This window comes from Rhineura floridana, chromosome 1 (assembly GCF_030035675.1).
Source record: "Rhineura floridana isolate rRhiFlo1 chromosome 1, rRhiFlo1.hap2, whole genome shotgun sequence".
Classification (NCBI taxonomy): Eukaryota; Metazoa; Chordata; class Lepidosauria; order Squamata; family Rhineuridae; genus Rhineura; species Rhineura floridana.
Genome location: NC_084480.1, coordinates 203147764 through 203161876, shown reverse-complemented (window position 1 = coordinate 203161876; position 14113 = coordinate 203147764). Strand labels below are relative to the sequence as shown.

Genomic DNA, 14113 nt, shown 5'->3' with positions numbered 1-14113 from the left:
CATTGGTAAGACAAGAGCTGCTGTGTTTTTGTAGCTGTGTGTGTGTTCAAGGTCAGACCTCTGTTTCTTCCCTCAGGAAGGGAGATCTGAAGTATCCTATGGCCCTGGGGATGCCTTCCTAGCACCAGAGGATTGCATCCTAAAGAAAGTTGGCATATAACTCTAGGAGAAATTATATCTCCTTTGTAAACCTTCTGCCTAAAGAAGAGCTTTGTAAATCCAAAAGGTTGCAGAAGCTTGTGCAGCTGTTCTTTCTCTTTCCTCTCCTCTCCACTGTGCCCCATCGTAACCCTTCTCCTGAGGGTGTACAAGGGGAGTGAATGGTTGGGGGCTGTGTTGTATGGGGCTACAGCATGAGGGGGGAATTGCCTGATATCAAGCAGAGGGACCTTGCTTCAGTAGGAACTAGATCTCTCCATCTTTTAGGCAACTCCACTTCACCCTCCCACTGCAGATTTCACACAACACAGCCCTCACTGTTAGCCCCCAACTCTCTGGAGGGGTTTCAGGCTGTGGGAAGAAAGGGGTATGAGGGGAAGAGAAAGACTGGTTGCACAAGCTGCTTTTGGCTTGCGTGACCCCTGACCACCACATACAGCTCAAGACTTGCACACTGTCAAAAATGTAAGAAAACAAAAGGGGGAGGGAACCCTTGTATGACTCATTCTCCTACATTTTCATATGAAGGCTGCATGCATGGTCAGATTTATATTTTACTACATTTTAAACTGTAAAAGAGAAAAAGAGCAGTTTTAATATGTGGCTAAATATAAGATAGGACCGTGTGGGGGACACTTTCACAGTAAACATAAACCATGGAGAATGTCAGAGAAAGGTTAATATATGTGATTTCTTGCAGACATAGCTGTGAATGAGATAATCAGAACTGCATGAGGTGGTGAGAAATGAGCTACAATGGAGTCAAACAAATTAATAAAAGTACTTTGGACTATCTAGTCCAGAGACATGCTGTTAAACTCCATACCCTGACCCTGCCTGCACCCCAAGGCCTGCAGAAAGGGGACAAAGTTCTAGTCTTGGAACCTGGATCCTTAGCCCCTCAATATTCTGTCAAAATCATAGTGCAAGCTCACCCTAAGTTTGCATAAGGTGGTAATTCTAATCTACCTAATGTCTTTTCCCATGCACTGGGCCCAATGCAGCAAACTTATTCCAAATCGGGAAAGAGATTTATCTACCTCCCTTTCCATAAGAATTAAAACAAAATTCAAAAGGGAAAGGCCAATCCACAGGTTAGCTTCTTCACCTCACAATGCACAGGAGCTTAGTGACTGCATTATAACAGGGCCAAACTATCTGTCCAGCCCAGTATTTCCTCTGGCTGGCAGCAGCATCTCTGCAGAAACCTTTCCCATCACCTGCTCCCTGATGCTTTTAACAGGAGAAGCATGGCTCTACACTGTGCTATGACAGGGTAAGTGGGAAGCAGAGGCAGATGCTTTTAAGGGCTTTGCTGGTGCAAGAAATAGTGGCAGGGCCTGAGCTGTCCCTGCTGATCCCCCAGCCCTTCTTCACTCCTCCTTGGGTTACTACTCCCCCCTGAGGTTTTTCTTTTTCCTTGGCTTCTCTTTACTGCCAGTGAGGCTCTCTGCCTCCACCTACAGTAGGGCCCCGCTTTACAGCACTTTGCTTTACAGCGATTCACTAATGCGGCGGCTTTCAATTAGGGAAAGTCCCCACATTAAGGCGCTTGTTCCGCTTTTACGGCGGTTTTTTCTGTCGCATGCCATTTTGATGTCATTTTCGCATGACGCGCCCCATTATTGTCAATGGGTTCCGCTTTACGGCAATTTCCGCTTTACAGCGGCAGTCCGGAATGGAACCTTCCGTATAAGCGGGGCCCGCCTGTATTCCTTTCCTGCCTCATGGTAAGAAGGGCCAAGGTGGTCCATTCTGAGTGATACATTCTGGGTAGGGTGACCATGAGACTGCCTGTGCTGCCACCAGTTTGCTGCAACTAAAAATTATGCCCACAATTAGGAAAACACATTTAAACTTCCAGTCATTTTACACTCCCCTCCCCCTAATTTTAGACATAATTTTTAGCCACTGCAGCAAATGTTGGCAGGGGCACAGGCAATCTCATGGCCACCCCACCCAGGATACTTCTATCTGAAGAAAGACCCTCTTGGCTCTTCCTAGAGCAAGGCAGGGCTTAAGGAGGCAGAGGGCCTCACTGGATGGTCAGGTAGTGGCAGGACTGGTCAGGCCAGAAGTAAGCAGCGGGCCCAAGATGCTGCCAATTTGCCATCCCCTGCAGCAGGTGCCTCAGTTTCCCCAATGGTAGGAGCAGCCCTGTTCACACATATTCTATGGAAAAGTTCACAATGCCTCAACCCCTTTTAGGGTAAATACAGGGATACTCACACATCCCTAGTCGGCTCTTCCCTGGAACTCCTGGCTCCTGTGCAACTTAGAGCAGTGCAAGGAGCTGTAATAAGCATATTGGATTTTTACTGAAAAAATTATTTTAAAACAAATCTGGAAATGATGGCATTTTCAGAAGTGCCAGATTTAACTTTAAGGGGATGCTTCTCTTATGTAGAAAGCAGAAATGATTGGACAGTTGCATTACATCTAGAAGCAGGGAAAGGAAATGAGTTAAAAGCTTCAGTGGAAGCGTTTTTAGTGTGACCTTCGGGAAAGGAGAAAATAAAGCAAACTTTGGTGGGCTGAATTCAGTTATAGCAGCAATGATCTGTTAATAACACAGTCATGTTTAAGGAAATCTACCAGAGATCTATTACATACGTTGCTTGCTGGGAGTGGCGGAGGCTCTATGCTATCTTCCTAGCAGGTGGGTTGGTGTTGCTTACTGGTGAGGCAGCGGGGAGTTTGTTGTAGTGCAAATGCACACACAGGAGCACTGGTTTTGGCTCTGCTGGTGTGTTGGCACCGCTCCAACCTCCAAAGCCGTCCCCTCTCCCGCCCAGTAAGCAACAATGACCCACCTGCCAAAAAGCTATCATAGCAGGTCCAACCTACTCGGTGAGCCACTGCTGTCTACCAGAGTCATCACTTCAGGGGAGTCATATTACTGGTAGCCAAATCTGTGACACCAGTATTGTATATAATCCTATGAAATCCATTCATAAAATTCTGCCTTTTTGTTGTGCTGGGTGTGTGGCTTGCTTTCCCCTGACAGTGGTAGCGGCAATCTTCTCTTGCAACCATGGTTAGTTGCCTGATGGTTCACTCACCATTATGCATCAGCTCACTGATGGCTCCATAGCAACAATATGAGAATCACTACTGTAAAAGCATTGGGTCCACAAGTAATACACTTCAGTCCCACTTTTTAATTTGCTATATAGTGGAGTATTCACACAGAAGATGGTGCCAGTCTCATACCTACAGTTTTCGTTAGCTTCTCACCTGTCCAGCTTTTGCATTTTCACACAGAAAAGCCTCATAGAACCTGGAAAATTCTGGAGCATTGTCATTCACATCCAGGACTCTTATTGTGACTGAAACACTGCCAACTTGTGAGGGATTGTCTGAAAGAAAGCAGAACAAATTCAAATCAGAGTAGTTTTGTCTGGGCATAAAATAATCTTGGCGTGGTGAATTACATTTGAGAGTTCTAATGAAGAGTGCACTGCCCAAGAAGAGCAGGTGGGCCAGCAATATGTTAAGGCATACATCGTGAGATCTTGAGGTTCCGATTTAATTACTTATGTGTCTATACAGCCTTGCTAGTCCATTACTTAAAATATCCTGCATTTATGTGCTGAATTTTGGATCTGAACAGCCCAATGCCTTCACAGTTTTCATGGGCGCCTTTTGGAAGGAAGGGTGGCATATAAATTTAATTAATTAATCAGGTTGATGATGATGATGATGATGATGTTAATAATAATAATAGGCTTTGATTGGTAAAATTTGTCTCATAACACAATCATATTTGGCATCAGTGATTAAAGCCAAGGGGCTGCTGTGACGCCCTTCCCTGGCTCTCCCTGTCAGGTTCCTACCTGCTCGTGGTTACTGCCTGTCTCTAGGCACCACCAGGGACTCCACCAGTCCGGACTGTCCTTTATTTTATTTTTTTCTCTCCCCGCTCTAGCACAGATCTCAACAGATCCCCCTGCTAGGCAACCACCAGTCACGTCCTAATACTAGTATTCCCAGAGACTCTGAATACTGGTATTGTTATTCTCTTCACCGCTGCCACCATTTATTACAGTTCCCCTTCAGCCTTGGTCATTACCTTACCCTCCCTTCTGGTCTGTGAAACCCCAGCCAAGGATCAGGCCTTTGGTAAACCAAATTAAGTATTTATTAAAGATAACAAAGCTAACAAGATTAACAAGATTTCTTCTTAAGGCACATAAGCATATGGTTTTACTCAATACTAATCCGAACTCCACCCCCCTCCTTCTCCACTCTCTCCTGGCAAACAACTCTCTCAAACCCCACCAAGCAACCCACTCTTTCTCTTCTCCTCCAGATTCCACTCTCACTCTTCCTTTTATACGTTCAGCCATTTTAAACACTCAGCCAATCATCTAGCATTCTACTGCCCATTCACTCCCCCTCCTCTTTCACTCCACTTACCATGTATCTTCTAAACAACCAACACTTACCATATATACATTAATATAGGAACATCACAGCTGCCAACATTTTTGGGCCCGTGGACATATTTGGAATGTTGAGAGAGTGCCATGGGCACCTCTCCCTCTGGGTGCTTTTCTTTTCACCTCCACACAGTTAGTCTTCCCTTTCTTAACAGAGAAAGCTCATGTACCCAAACACACAAACTCTTTGCTTTTCCAAGGGGTTGGGTAAAAGTCAGGGCTTTGTACATAAAGCTGACACAAGAGATTTTGCCACTAAAACTTTACGCTCTCCTCCTCTTCATCTCCCTTGCCCCTCCTCCTCTTCATGGTGAGGGTGAAGGTCCTTTCCCCCCTTCTCTTCAACTTTGCCCATGCCTTTTCTTCTTTCATTTCTTGCTGCTTTAGCACCAGCAGCACTGGCTAGGCCATCCATTTTTTCCTTCCCTGTCTCATTCTGGGGGTGGGTGTTTGTCCTCAGAGCAAAGCATTCTGGGTGGGGTGGGTATAAGACTGCCTGTGCTGCCACTGCAGCTTGCTGTGTCTGAAAATGATGCCTAAAATTAGGAAAAAAGTTTAGTTACATTAACTTTACCCCCCCCCCCCATTTTAGGTATCATTTTTACCACCATGGCAAAACACAGCAGTGATGCAGGCAGCCCCACAGTCACCCTGCCCAGAAAGTTGTGTTCTGAGGCAGGTCCCCTTTGGTTCTTTCCTACAGCAAAGCAGGGGTGGGAGGCCGAGTAGCTAAGCACTTCAGGCCAGGCAAGCGGCAGGCTCCGCATGGAGGTGGTGGTTCATACAAGGGCAGCTCCATACAATCCCTTCTGGATCACTAGCCTGTCACTGACCTTGTGAACTTTCACAGGCAATTGAAAATGTGTCACAGACTCTGAACCAATCAATTTCAGATTTCACACAACGCCAAAGCAACCTGCACAGGATGGAACTAGACAGTAAAGGGTGAAACGCACTGTGTGACATGATACCATCATGCCATATTTTTCCACCATACAAGGTAATGACATCATGTCAAATGTCAAATGTAAAATGAATACTGACAGAACTAGGTGTGGGGCTGCCATTTTTTTTTATACCAACCCCAAGTCTGCTGTGGATAACAGCAGCTGCTCCATGTCTAGTTCTCCCAGTCTTCCCTATAATTTCTTGTGAAACTCACTACATGATGTTCCCCACTTTGAGGGGAAATGGGGAAACTCACAACATGAGCTCACACAGTGAGTTTCACTAGATGTTACAGGGAATTAGGGATGGACAGTTTTGGTTTCTCTCTGTTTCTCCTTTTTCCAATCTTAAATTCAGTTCTCCACATTTCCACATTTTTTAAACAAAGTCCTCATGAATATTCATCAGTATTTTAGCACATATTTCCAAAGAATCATTACATTTCAGTTCATGCATTGTTTCAGAAAATGTGAATTAGGTAGGTTCACTTAAAAATATGGACCAAACCAAATTTCTCCCCCATCTCTACAGGTGACAGAATGAGAACTTGACACAGAACACATTTTTATGGCCCCTGTCAGCTGTAACATCTATTTCCAGAAAACATTTCATACGGAAATTCTGATATGCATGGGAGCAGAGGATTTCTCAGAAATGCCACAGTAATTCTCAAGCCACAGTGACCCCCTATCTGAGACCCTATAAGCTGCGATTTCTGCCCCAAACAAAGGTTTATTACAAAATTATTCCTACAGACCACTTTTTTAAAAAAAACAAACAGATGGTAATGACAGTTACTTGCTACTGGCTTAAGGAGGATTTGTACCAGTGACCTAGAAGTGAAAGGCTCTGAGCTCATTAGCAATTCCCTCAGCCATCCAAACCTCTGATAATGCTGCTTTCTACTCTAAGCCCTGCAATATTCAGAGCATCTGTTTTTGCTAGTAACAGTTCTTGAAGTGAGTGCTGTGTGCTAGCTCTTATATGAACTGCGTTTCAAAAAAAGAAAGAGAACTTAAACAACAATTCCCTTGAATGCTAATGATTTGAGTAAACATCTCATTTGTAGACCCCCCTAGGAGTGTGAAAATTAAATGCTACTTTCATTCCCTCAATCAAACACAAAACGTGGTTTCCACTGCAGTGCATATAAATATGCATGTGATACAGCTCGTGTAGCCTTACACTGGCTTCTTCTGAACTGAAGTTACGTGATCAAGAGGCTGTTATGGGATGTTGGCTTTAAATCCTGGTTGAATGGGAACTCTGGTTAATGTTAGTCATGGTTAAGGCTGGTGCTAACATATCCCATAAGTGCAGTTAAAGCAGAATTAGTGAATTTTCTCACAGGAGGGAAGAGGGCAGGGAGATCGTATTCACAATCCATAGCCTTGTGGATAAATCATCTTGTTTTTGAGGTAAAACTTTATTTTACAAAGGTATGAAAGAATTTATACATAGAGTTAGATATAAAGGGGTAACTGTTTTTAAACTGTCACGACTTTCTGCTGGGAGCTGTGGAGGCACAGTGTATTAGCAGGGGAGCTGAGTTGCAGTTAAACTGTCATTGTTTACAATGTGTCAAACCAGGGACAGTTCTGGGAGTGAGGTTTTTGTTCTTATATACAAGAGCCAAGGCATCAGAAGCTGGCAAACTCTAACTGATCAGTTGGTAGACCATCTGCTTCATCTTATCAGGTCATAGTTATAGATTAATGAGGGAGCAGAATTTCACCCAAATTGAAATAATTTGCTAGGGTGGCCCTGACTAAAGAGAATAAAAAAGGCCAGGCTCTGATTAAGGGAAGAACAGCTGCTGAGAGAGGCTGAAGGAAGAGCTGGAACTCGTAGTCGGGCAGTAGAGATCAAGGGATTTGAGAAGTGGCCCAGGGAGGCTTGGGAAGCCTGAGAAGAGCAGATCTTACTGGTTAGAGCTGAAGAAGGTTTGCAGGGGAAAACTTGTGACTCTAGAGGCAGACTTTAGGAGAATTCTTCAGCTGAATGCCAGTAGGATTGCTGAGAACTTGAGGTAACTGGTTATTGGACCAGGGGGAAGACTGCAGAAGAAGGCCTGGAGACTCCGGAGGAAAGAGGTTGTGGGCCTGACTGAAGACAGCAAGCATAGTCCTCAGTGCCTAGTTGAGGACTGTTATAGAGAAATTGGCTTCAGGTTTTGATAAGGCATTGATATTCACATAACTATCCTCTTAAAATGATTGGAACCCTGCATTGTATTTAAAGGTGACAGTAACCACATAGTTAAGGCAATTGTAACAATGTGAAGTTAACCATATAGCTTACATAAAGCATCATTACCTGTTTATATTATTAACTATTTTAAATAAGAATATAATCCACTTTGTTTTTACTTGGATCTTTGTGCTGTTTTGTATTACAATTGTCCATACTGTTGAGGGAGAAACTAGGTGATATTGAAATACATGGTGGCAGCAGGTAATAGGTCATGGCTAAGGAAAAAACTAATGTGTAAGACACACTTCCACAATAATAAATAAAAGAGTAGCAGAGACGTACTCCACAAGCCTGCTACTCAGTCTCTTGACTGCAATTAAGTGGGAGCCATATGAGACAATGTATGCAAGCATTATAAATTAGAAAGGGAAGATATTCTGAAGGACTGTTTGATCAAATCTGTGTATGTGTGTTTTATTTCCAAAATGTTAAGAATCTTTTACTGACATAATTTGAAATATAGGAATAAGCTTATATGAGTACTACAATAAAGATATAATAGGAAAGGAGGGAAATATGGGGATATAATTGGGGTAAGGAATATTCTTATATTGTGCTAATAACTCTCTGGAGTTTCTGCATTAAAAATCCATAAAACATAATTAAAAGGAGGATGGGGATGGAGCCAGTGTTACATCTGCAGGAGCCTGAATATGTGAGACAAATCTCTCTCAATTTTTATCCATGATTTTTGTTCGCCTTACTAAGCTCCATGGCCAGCACAGTGATATTGTGCCATGAAATGTCTTCCCGATCCAGAGGCCTTGCAGTCATCAGAGCACCTGTTGCAATGTCAACATAAAAGAAGCGTCCAGGATCACTGCTTCGATCAATGGAATATCTGTAAAAGTATACATTTAGAAAGCATTATATGCAGGGAGTAAATCATTACAAATTTAGGTTCCATACAGCTTAATTAGTACTTCTTAACTGTCTGGTTTGCATCCTAACTTCAAAGGGATCTTAATGATTTGGTCAATGTTATCCAAAAATAGTCTTTTTAGCATTGACCAGAATAGCAGGAACAGAGGAAAATAATTTTAGTTAATTTCAGATATTCTTATTTTTTGTCTCTCCTGGCAATGAGAGAGGACAAATACAATGCTGTGTGATGTTTATATTTGGAATACTGTGTATAGTTCTGTTCACTCCATCTCAAAATGTGTTTAAGAACTATAAAAAATACAAAAACTAAAATGGACCTTCATCTGAGGAAAGGCTAAAGAGTATGTTACTTTCTTCTTTAGTTTAGGAATACAAAAGACAACAAACACGGACAAGACAGAAGTTTATTAAAATTTTGAATTGTTGGAGAAAGCAGATAGCAGGATGTTTTTCTGCCTCACATAATAATAAAACTTTGGGGATACCCAAATATGTTTATTGGCCCTGAAAGTTGAGAACAGGCAAAAGGAAGTACTTCTTCACACTAACTCATTTACACTTTCTAGGGAGAAAGCCTCACTGAACACACTTTGAATAAAAATTCACAGGATTACACTGTAACGTTGTAATTCTAACCACACTTACTAGTGAGTAAGCCCCATTAAACACACACACTTTGATAAAATATCTGCAAATTGCACTGTAATACTGTAGTCCTAAACACACTTACTACAGAGTTAGACCTACTGGAGACAGTGGGACTTCTGAATGAACCTATTCTGGCATGACTGCACCAGCTACTAATTAGTTTCCATTCAATTCCATACCAATTAATTTCAATTCAAAGTGCTGGTTTTGACCTATAAAGCCTTATGTGGCTCAGGGCCCCAGTACCTCAAGGCTCACCTCTCCTTACATGAACCAACCCAGACCCTGGGTTCTTCATCTGAGGAGGTGTGGAGACTGGTGACACAAGAAAGGGCCTTTTCAGTGGTGACTCCCTGCTTGTGGAATGCTCTCCCAAGGGAGATACACCATGTGCCATCATCATCATTTTTTAGGAGCCAAGCAAAAACTTTCCTTTTTACCTGGGTTTTTGGCTCTAATTTGAAGGGCTTTAGGCATCAGTGGCCTCTTTTAATGTGGCAGGTCTTGCAAAACCTGTCTTTATACTGTTTTTAGGTTGTGTTGTGTTTGTTGTTCTAATGAGTTTGTTATAATTGGTATTAATCTTATTTTTGTAAGTTGCGTTGGGTTGCTCTGCAAAGATAATTTTTTTAAAAAAGTTTTTAAATTGTGTTTTTAAATTGTTTTTTGTGTTTTAAAATTTGTATATTTGTTTTTAATGTTTTTAATTGCTGTAAACTGCCCAGACAGCTTCGGCTATGGGGCGGTATATAAATAAATAACAACAACAACAACAACAATGCATAGGATGCACTGACATTGTATAATTCATTAATGGAATCAGATGTGGTGATGGCCTGTGTCTTGGAAGATTTTAAAAGAATGAGACAGGATATTTAAATAGAATATCTCTTGTATCATATTTCTGCGTACCAGATGCTAGGAACTAATAGGGCAGGGTTAGCCAACATAGTGCCTTCCTGATTTTTTTGGAATAAAACTCCCATCAGCTCCAGCCAGCATGGCCAATGGCTAGGGATGATGGGACTTGTAGTAGCCCAACAATAGTGGGAGGGCACCACGTTGACTACCCCTAAAATAAGAGAATGGCTTTCCCTCTCACACCCTGTTTGTGAGCCTCTGCTTGTTTGCTACATCTGGAATCAGAATGCTGAACTTGACAAGTCTTTGGGTATGCGACAAGGAAATTATCATGCGGAGCAGTTCAAGATCATGATATGAACTTGTCTGACATTTCTAATTGAAAAATCAGTCACTATCCATTCACCATTTGAAATACAGTCTACAACTCATCCAAAGTAGAGAATTTCTAATTTTTATTGATGTAATGGGAGAGTTGGACACATGCTCAAATTTCTTCCATTGGATTGCAGTGGACCCCCGAATGTGCTTAACTTTGGTTGGATTGCTTTCAAAATATTTTGAAATTCCAAACTAGGCCACAGTTTAGTTAGGGTTTTTTTGTCTTCATACGAGATAAGCAATTATACTTGGGGTTAAGGGAAATTTAGAAGATGGGGAACTATCAGTACTAGAACCTTCACTGCTGTTTCTCTCCTCCTCACTTCACTGCTGTTTCTCTTCTCCTCACCCCATCTTCTCTATTGATTACTATGGAACTGTATTTTGTTGACTAATCTAGGACATGAGGGGAAGAGGACCCTTTCTCAACACTCTCAAAAGTTCTTCCTGAAGCTCTGATTGTTCAACCACAATATTTTGAACTGATTGCTGCATTTTGGAGATTGGAAAGTCAGTTCTAGTTCAGGTTCATTGCAACTGAGAGATTTAAGGTTCATGTTCAGTTGGGGAAAAAAAACTCAGTAAATGAACCAGTTTGGGGACTTGGGAATCAGGCTCACTTTGAGTCCCTGATTACGTGTTATCTTCTTGCAGAAACAATCCAAGCAAGAGAAACATTGCTGCCAGAAGAGTACCTCATCTATTCTGTATGTTGGAAACTGTCATTAAAGGTTAATTGTATTCCCTCTAGGCCTCCATTTACTTCAGTTTGGATAGTTTGGATAGGATTGGATAGTATTTTAACTATCAGTACAGAAAACAAGTTCATGTTGCAAATAGGTTGGAGGATAGGTTTGGATCTGTTCAAAAAGACTTTGGGTCACTGTGCCATCAGGAATTAACATTCTCTTCTGAACCTCAACACAGTTGAAAAACTCCCAAGGATCTTAATGTTCAGGATCAGGAGGCAATACACTTCTTTATTTATGAAATCAGACAAGTATTCATTTGATCTAAAGACTGAGTTGTATTATTTACAATGCCAGTATTTCCAGTTATCTTAGAAGAAATTATTCAATTAGTCACATGACTAATTTGACAAAGATGCTGTATAGCAGGGCCATGATAGTGAAAACAAACAGCTTGGCCCAGAATTCTGCCCAAGCATTCACAGCTGAACTAAACTGGCTTAAATTGAAATAATTCTGTTTAGCAGGATTATACTATAGCTAAAGAAGTTTGGTATGGTTTAATGTGCCTCCAGACCCATGTGTCTTCCTGATATTGTGCTATCAGAGTTGCAATAAGGGTTGTGAACAGGCCTAGGACATTTTCAGACCAGGGTATGTTGAGGGAGACCCCTATTCTGAAAAGGCAGCTCCCTAGGTATTCTCCGTGGGAGTATGTGGATCTACATCTCTTCTTCTTCTGGTGTTCATATGCTTTATTCTAGTGCTCTTTTTGCCCACAACCACAAAGCTTACATTTTTGGCCTAGGGATTTTAGCTCCAATCAATAATATGATGGGCAGAAAGCTGACCTTGCCATGGGCATCAGTCTACCTACTTATCCATGGGTAAGTGGTTAACAGCATAAATCGGACATTCCAGGTTCAGATCTCAGTTCAATCATGAACTCTGGATAGATGTAGAGGAGTTGCTATCTTTTGGACTCAGGGTTCATAATATGGGATATTATACAAACCTACTTTTTGAGGTTGTTTAAGGATTAATTAGATGGCGTGGTTAGGAGAATAGTTAATGAGCTGAGAATTTACTTCAACCTCAGCTCTGCTATGTAAGTGGATAGCTGAGGGGAAGCCACTAAGTCTGTAATTATGTACAGGGTTTCTGTGTTGGCTCTAAAAGCTGAATGGATCAGTCAAAATTTTCTCTTACAAAATGGGGTCCAATGTGCTGGGGATCATCTATTTTAAAATATGTATCTCAAGTTGACTGTAGTTTTGTGATGACCAATGATTTTTAGCAAATCAATTTGACTGACTGAGACTCCCTCATTGGTAATATGGGGATCATCAAACTGATCTACCCTATGATGTTGTTATAAGGATTACTGAAAGAAACAAAAACAGATGCAAAGTACTTTGACAACATAAAGAAACATAAACAATGGGTTCAAATAATCAACACTGCAAGAGTGGACTTCTGCTCATACAATGTAACTTCTCCTTCCTTTCCTCCCCTTGCATACCCTCAAAATCTGCTCCAAAGGGTTCCCCAACCCTCTGGAACATATTTTGAGGGTGCACAGAGAGTTGCAGAAGGGAGAAGAGGTAATGGAAGTCTGCTTAAGCAAGTGGAAGACTGTTGCGTGAGCTGAATAACTGCATTGGATACACCCCATTATGTGTTATCATTGTGCAGGAGAAGCAGATGACAAAATCACATGACACCCAACATTGTTAAGCTGCTTTCAGAGAAAAAGTAGCTTTGTTTTGTCTATTTAAATAAAAATATAAGTGTCACACTGCAGTTTGTAGCATCACAGACAGGTGGCGCTGTAAATTGTAGCGTGAATGCTTCCCCTCTGTACACTGCTTGCACTGCCCACCACCACTGCCTTGGCAAGCAAGTGAGGTGGCAGCGGCAGCAGCAGCCTGACTGGTGGGGGGCAGCAAGGTGGCTGGCAGGCACATTGCATGGTGGCGGTGTTTGTCCAGGGGAGGCGGCAGTGCAGGGCAGCAATGGTGGCAGTGGCAGCCTAGGTATGTATGTGGTCGGAGGCCTGGTCTTGCTGCATTATGGCATTGTTTGTCTGGGGCAGAGGTGGAGGAAGAGGCGATGCAAGGTTGGCAAGGGGAGGTTAGCAAGGGGAGTGGGGGTGCCTGAGGAGATAGAGGTTAGCTAGCGGAGTGTGCTTACCTGGGGGGTGGGGGGAGTTGGGGGTTGGTGAGTGCAGCAAGAAAAAGGAGAGAGAAAATTAATATCTCTCTCACTTTTAAAATAAAGATGTATTCTAGATTTCTGGATTTGTTAAGGAAATCCACACTAAAGCTTTAGATTGTGAAATAATGATCTTTCTTGCAAAGGCCTATTAAAAAAATTCTCCTCTGACAGTTTAGGGCTAACTTGTATCTGAAATTGAATATGGCCTTGTGATTAGTGGTGCAGCATTAATCATCGGTGTCATGCAGCACAGGTGGAGGCTTTGTATGCATTCTCTGCACATGTTTGCCTATTATTAATAATCCGTTTTCAGCACTCAAGTCCATTGAGCTGTTTACATAATGTCCCTTAGTCATTCTGAATTAATCAGGCCATGCCTTCAGCAATCAGTATCTCCTAATGTGGGCAGTCCAGATGTCAAGAAAGGAAGGAATAAGAGAATTTGAAAGTTTTAATGTGTTTGTGAGCACTTCGAAAATATGGCCTGACTTTCTGAAATTCAGTTGACAAATGTAACTTTGTCATTATTTATTGAAATAATCAATGGAATCCCCAAACATTTTCTGGTGGAATAATAATAATAATAACAACAACAACCCCCACATATACAACTAAATGAAATTAGTTATA

General features: G+C 41.9%; 1 protein-coding gene across 3 annotated transcripts in view; it reads right to left on the bottom strand.

Moving 5' to 3' along the window:
* Positions 1 to 14113, bottom strand: part of CDH20 (cadherin 20) — a 77727-nt gene that overhangs the window by 18313 nt on the left and 45301 nt on the right. For all 3 annotated transcript variants that reach the window (XM_061583620.1, XM_061583799.1, XM_061583710.1), the window contains 2 exons: positions 8507 to 8643; positions 3397 to 3518 (listed from right to left, as the gene is read on the bottom strand). In XM_061583620.1, coding sequence (XP_061439604.1) covers positions 3397 to 3518; positions 8507 to 8643 — 259 coding nt within the window. The remainder of the gene's footprint in view (positions 1 to 3396; positions 3519 to 8506; positions 8644 to 14113) is intronic.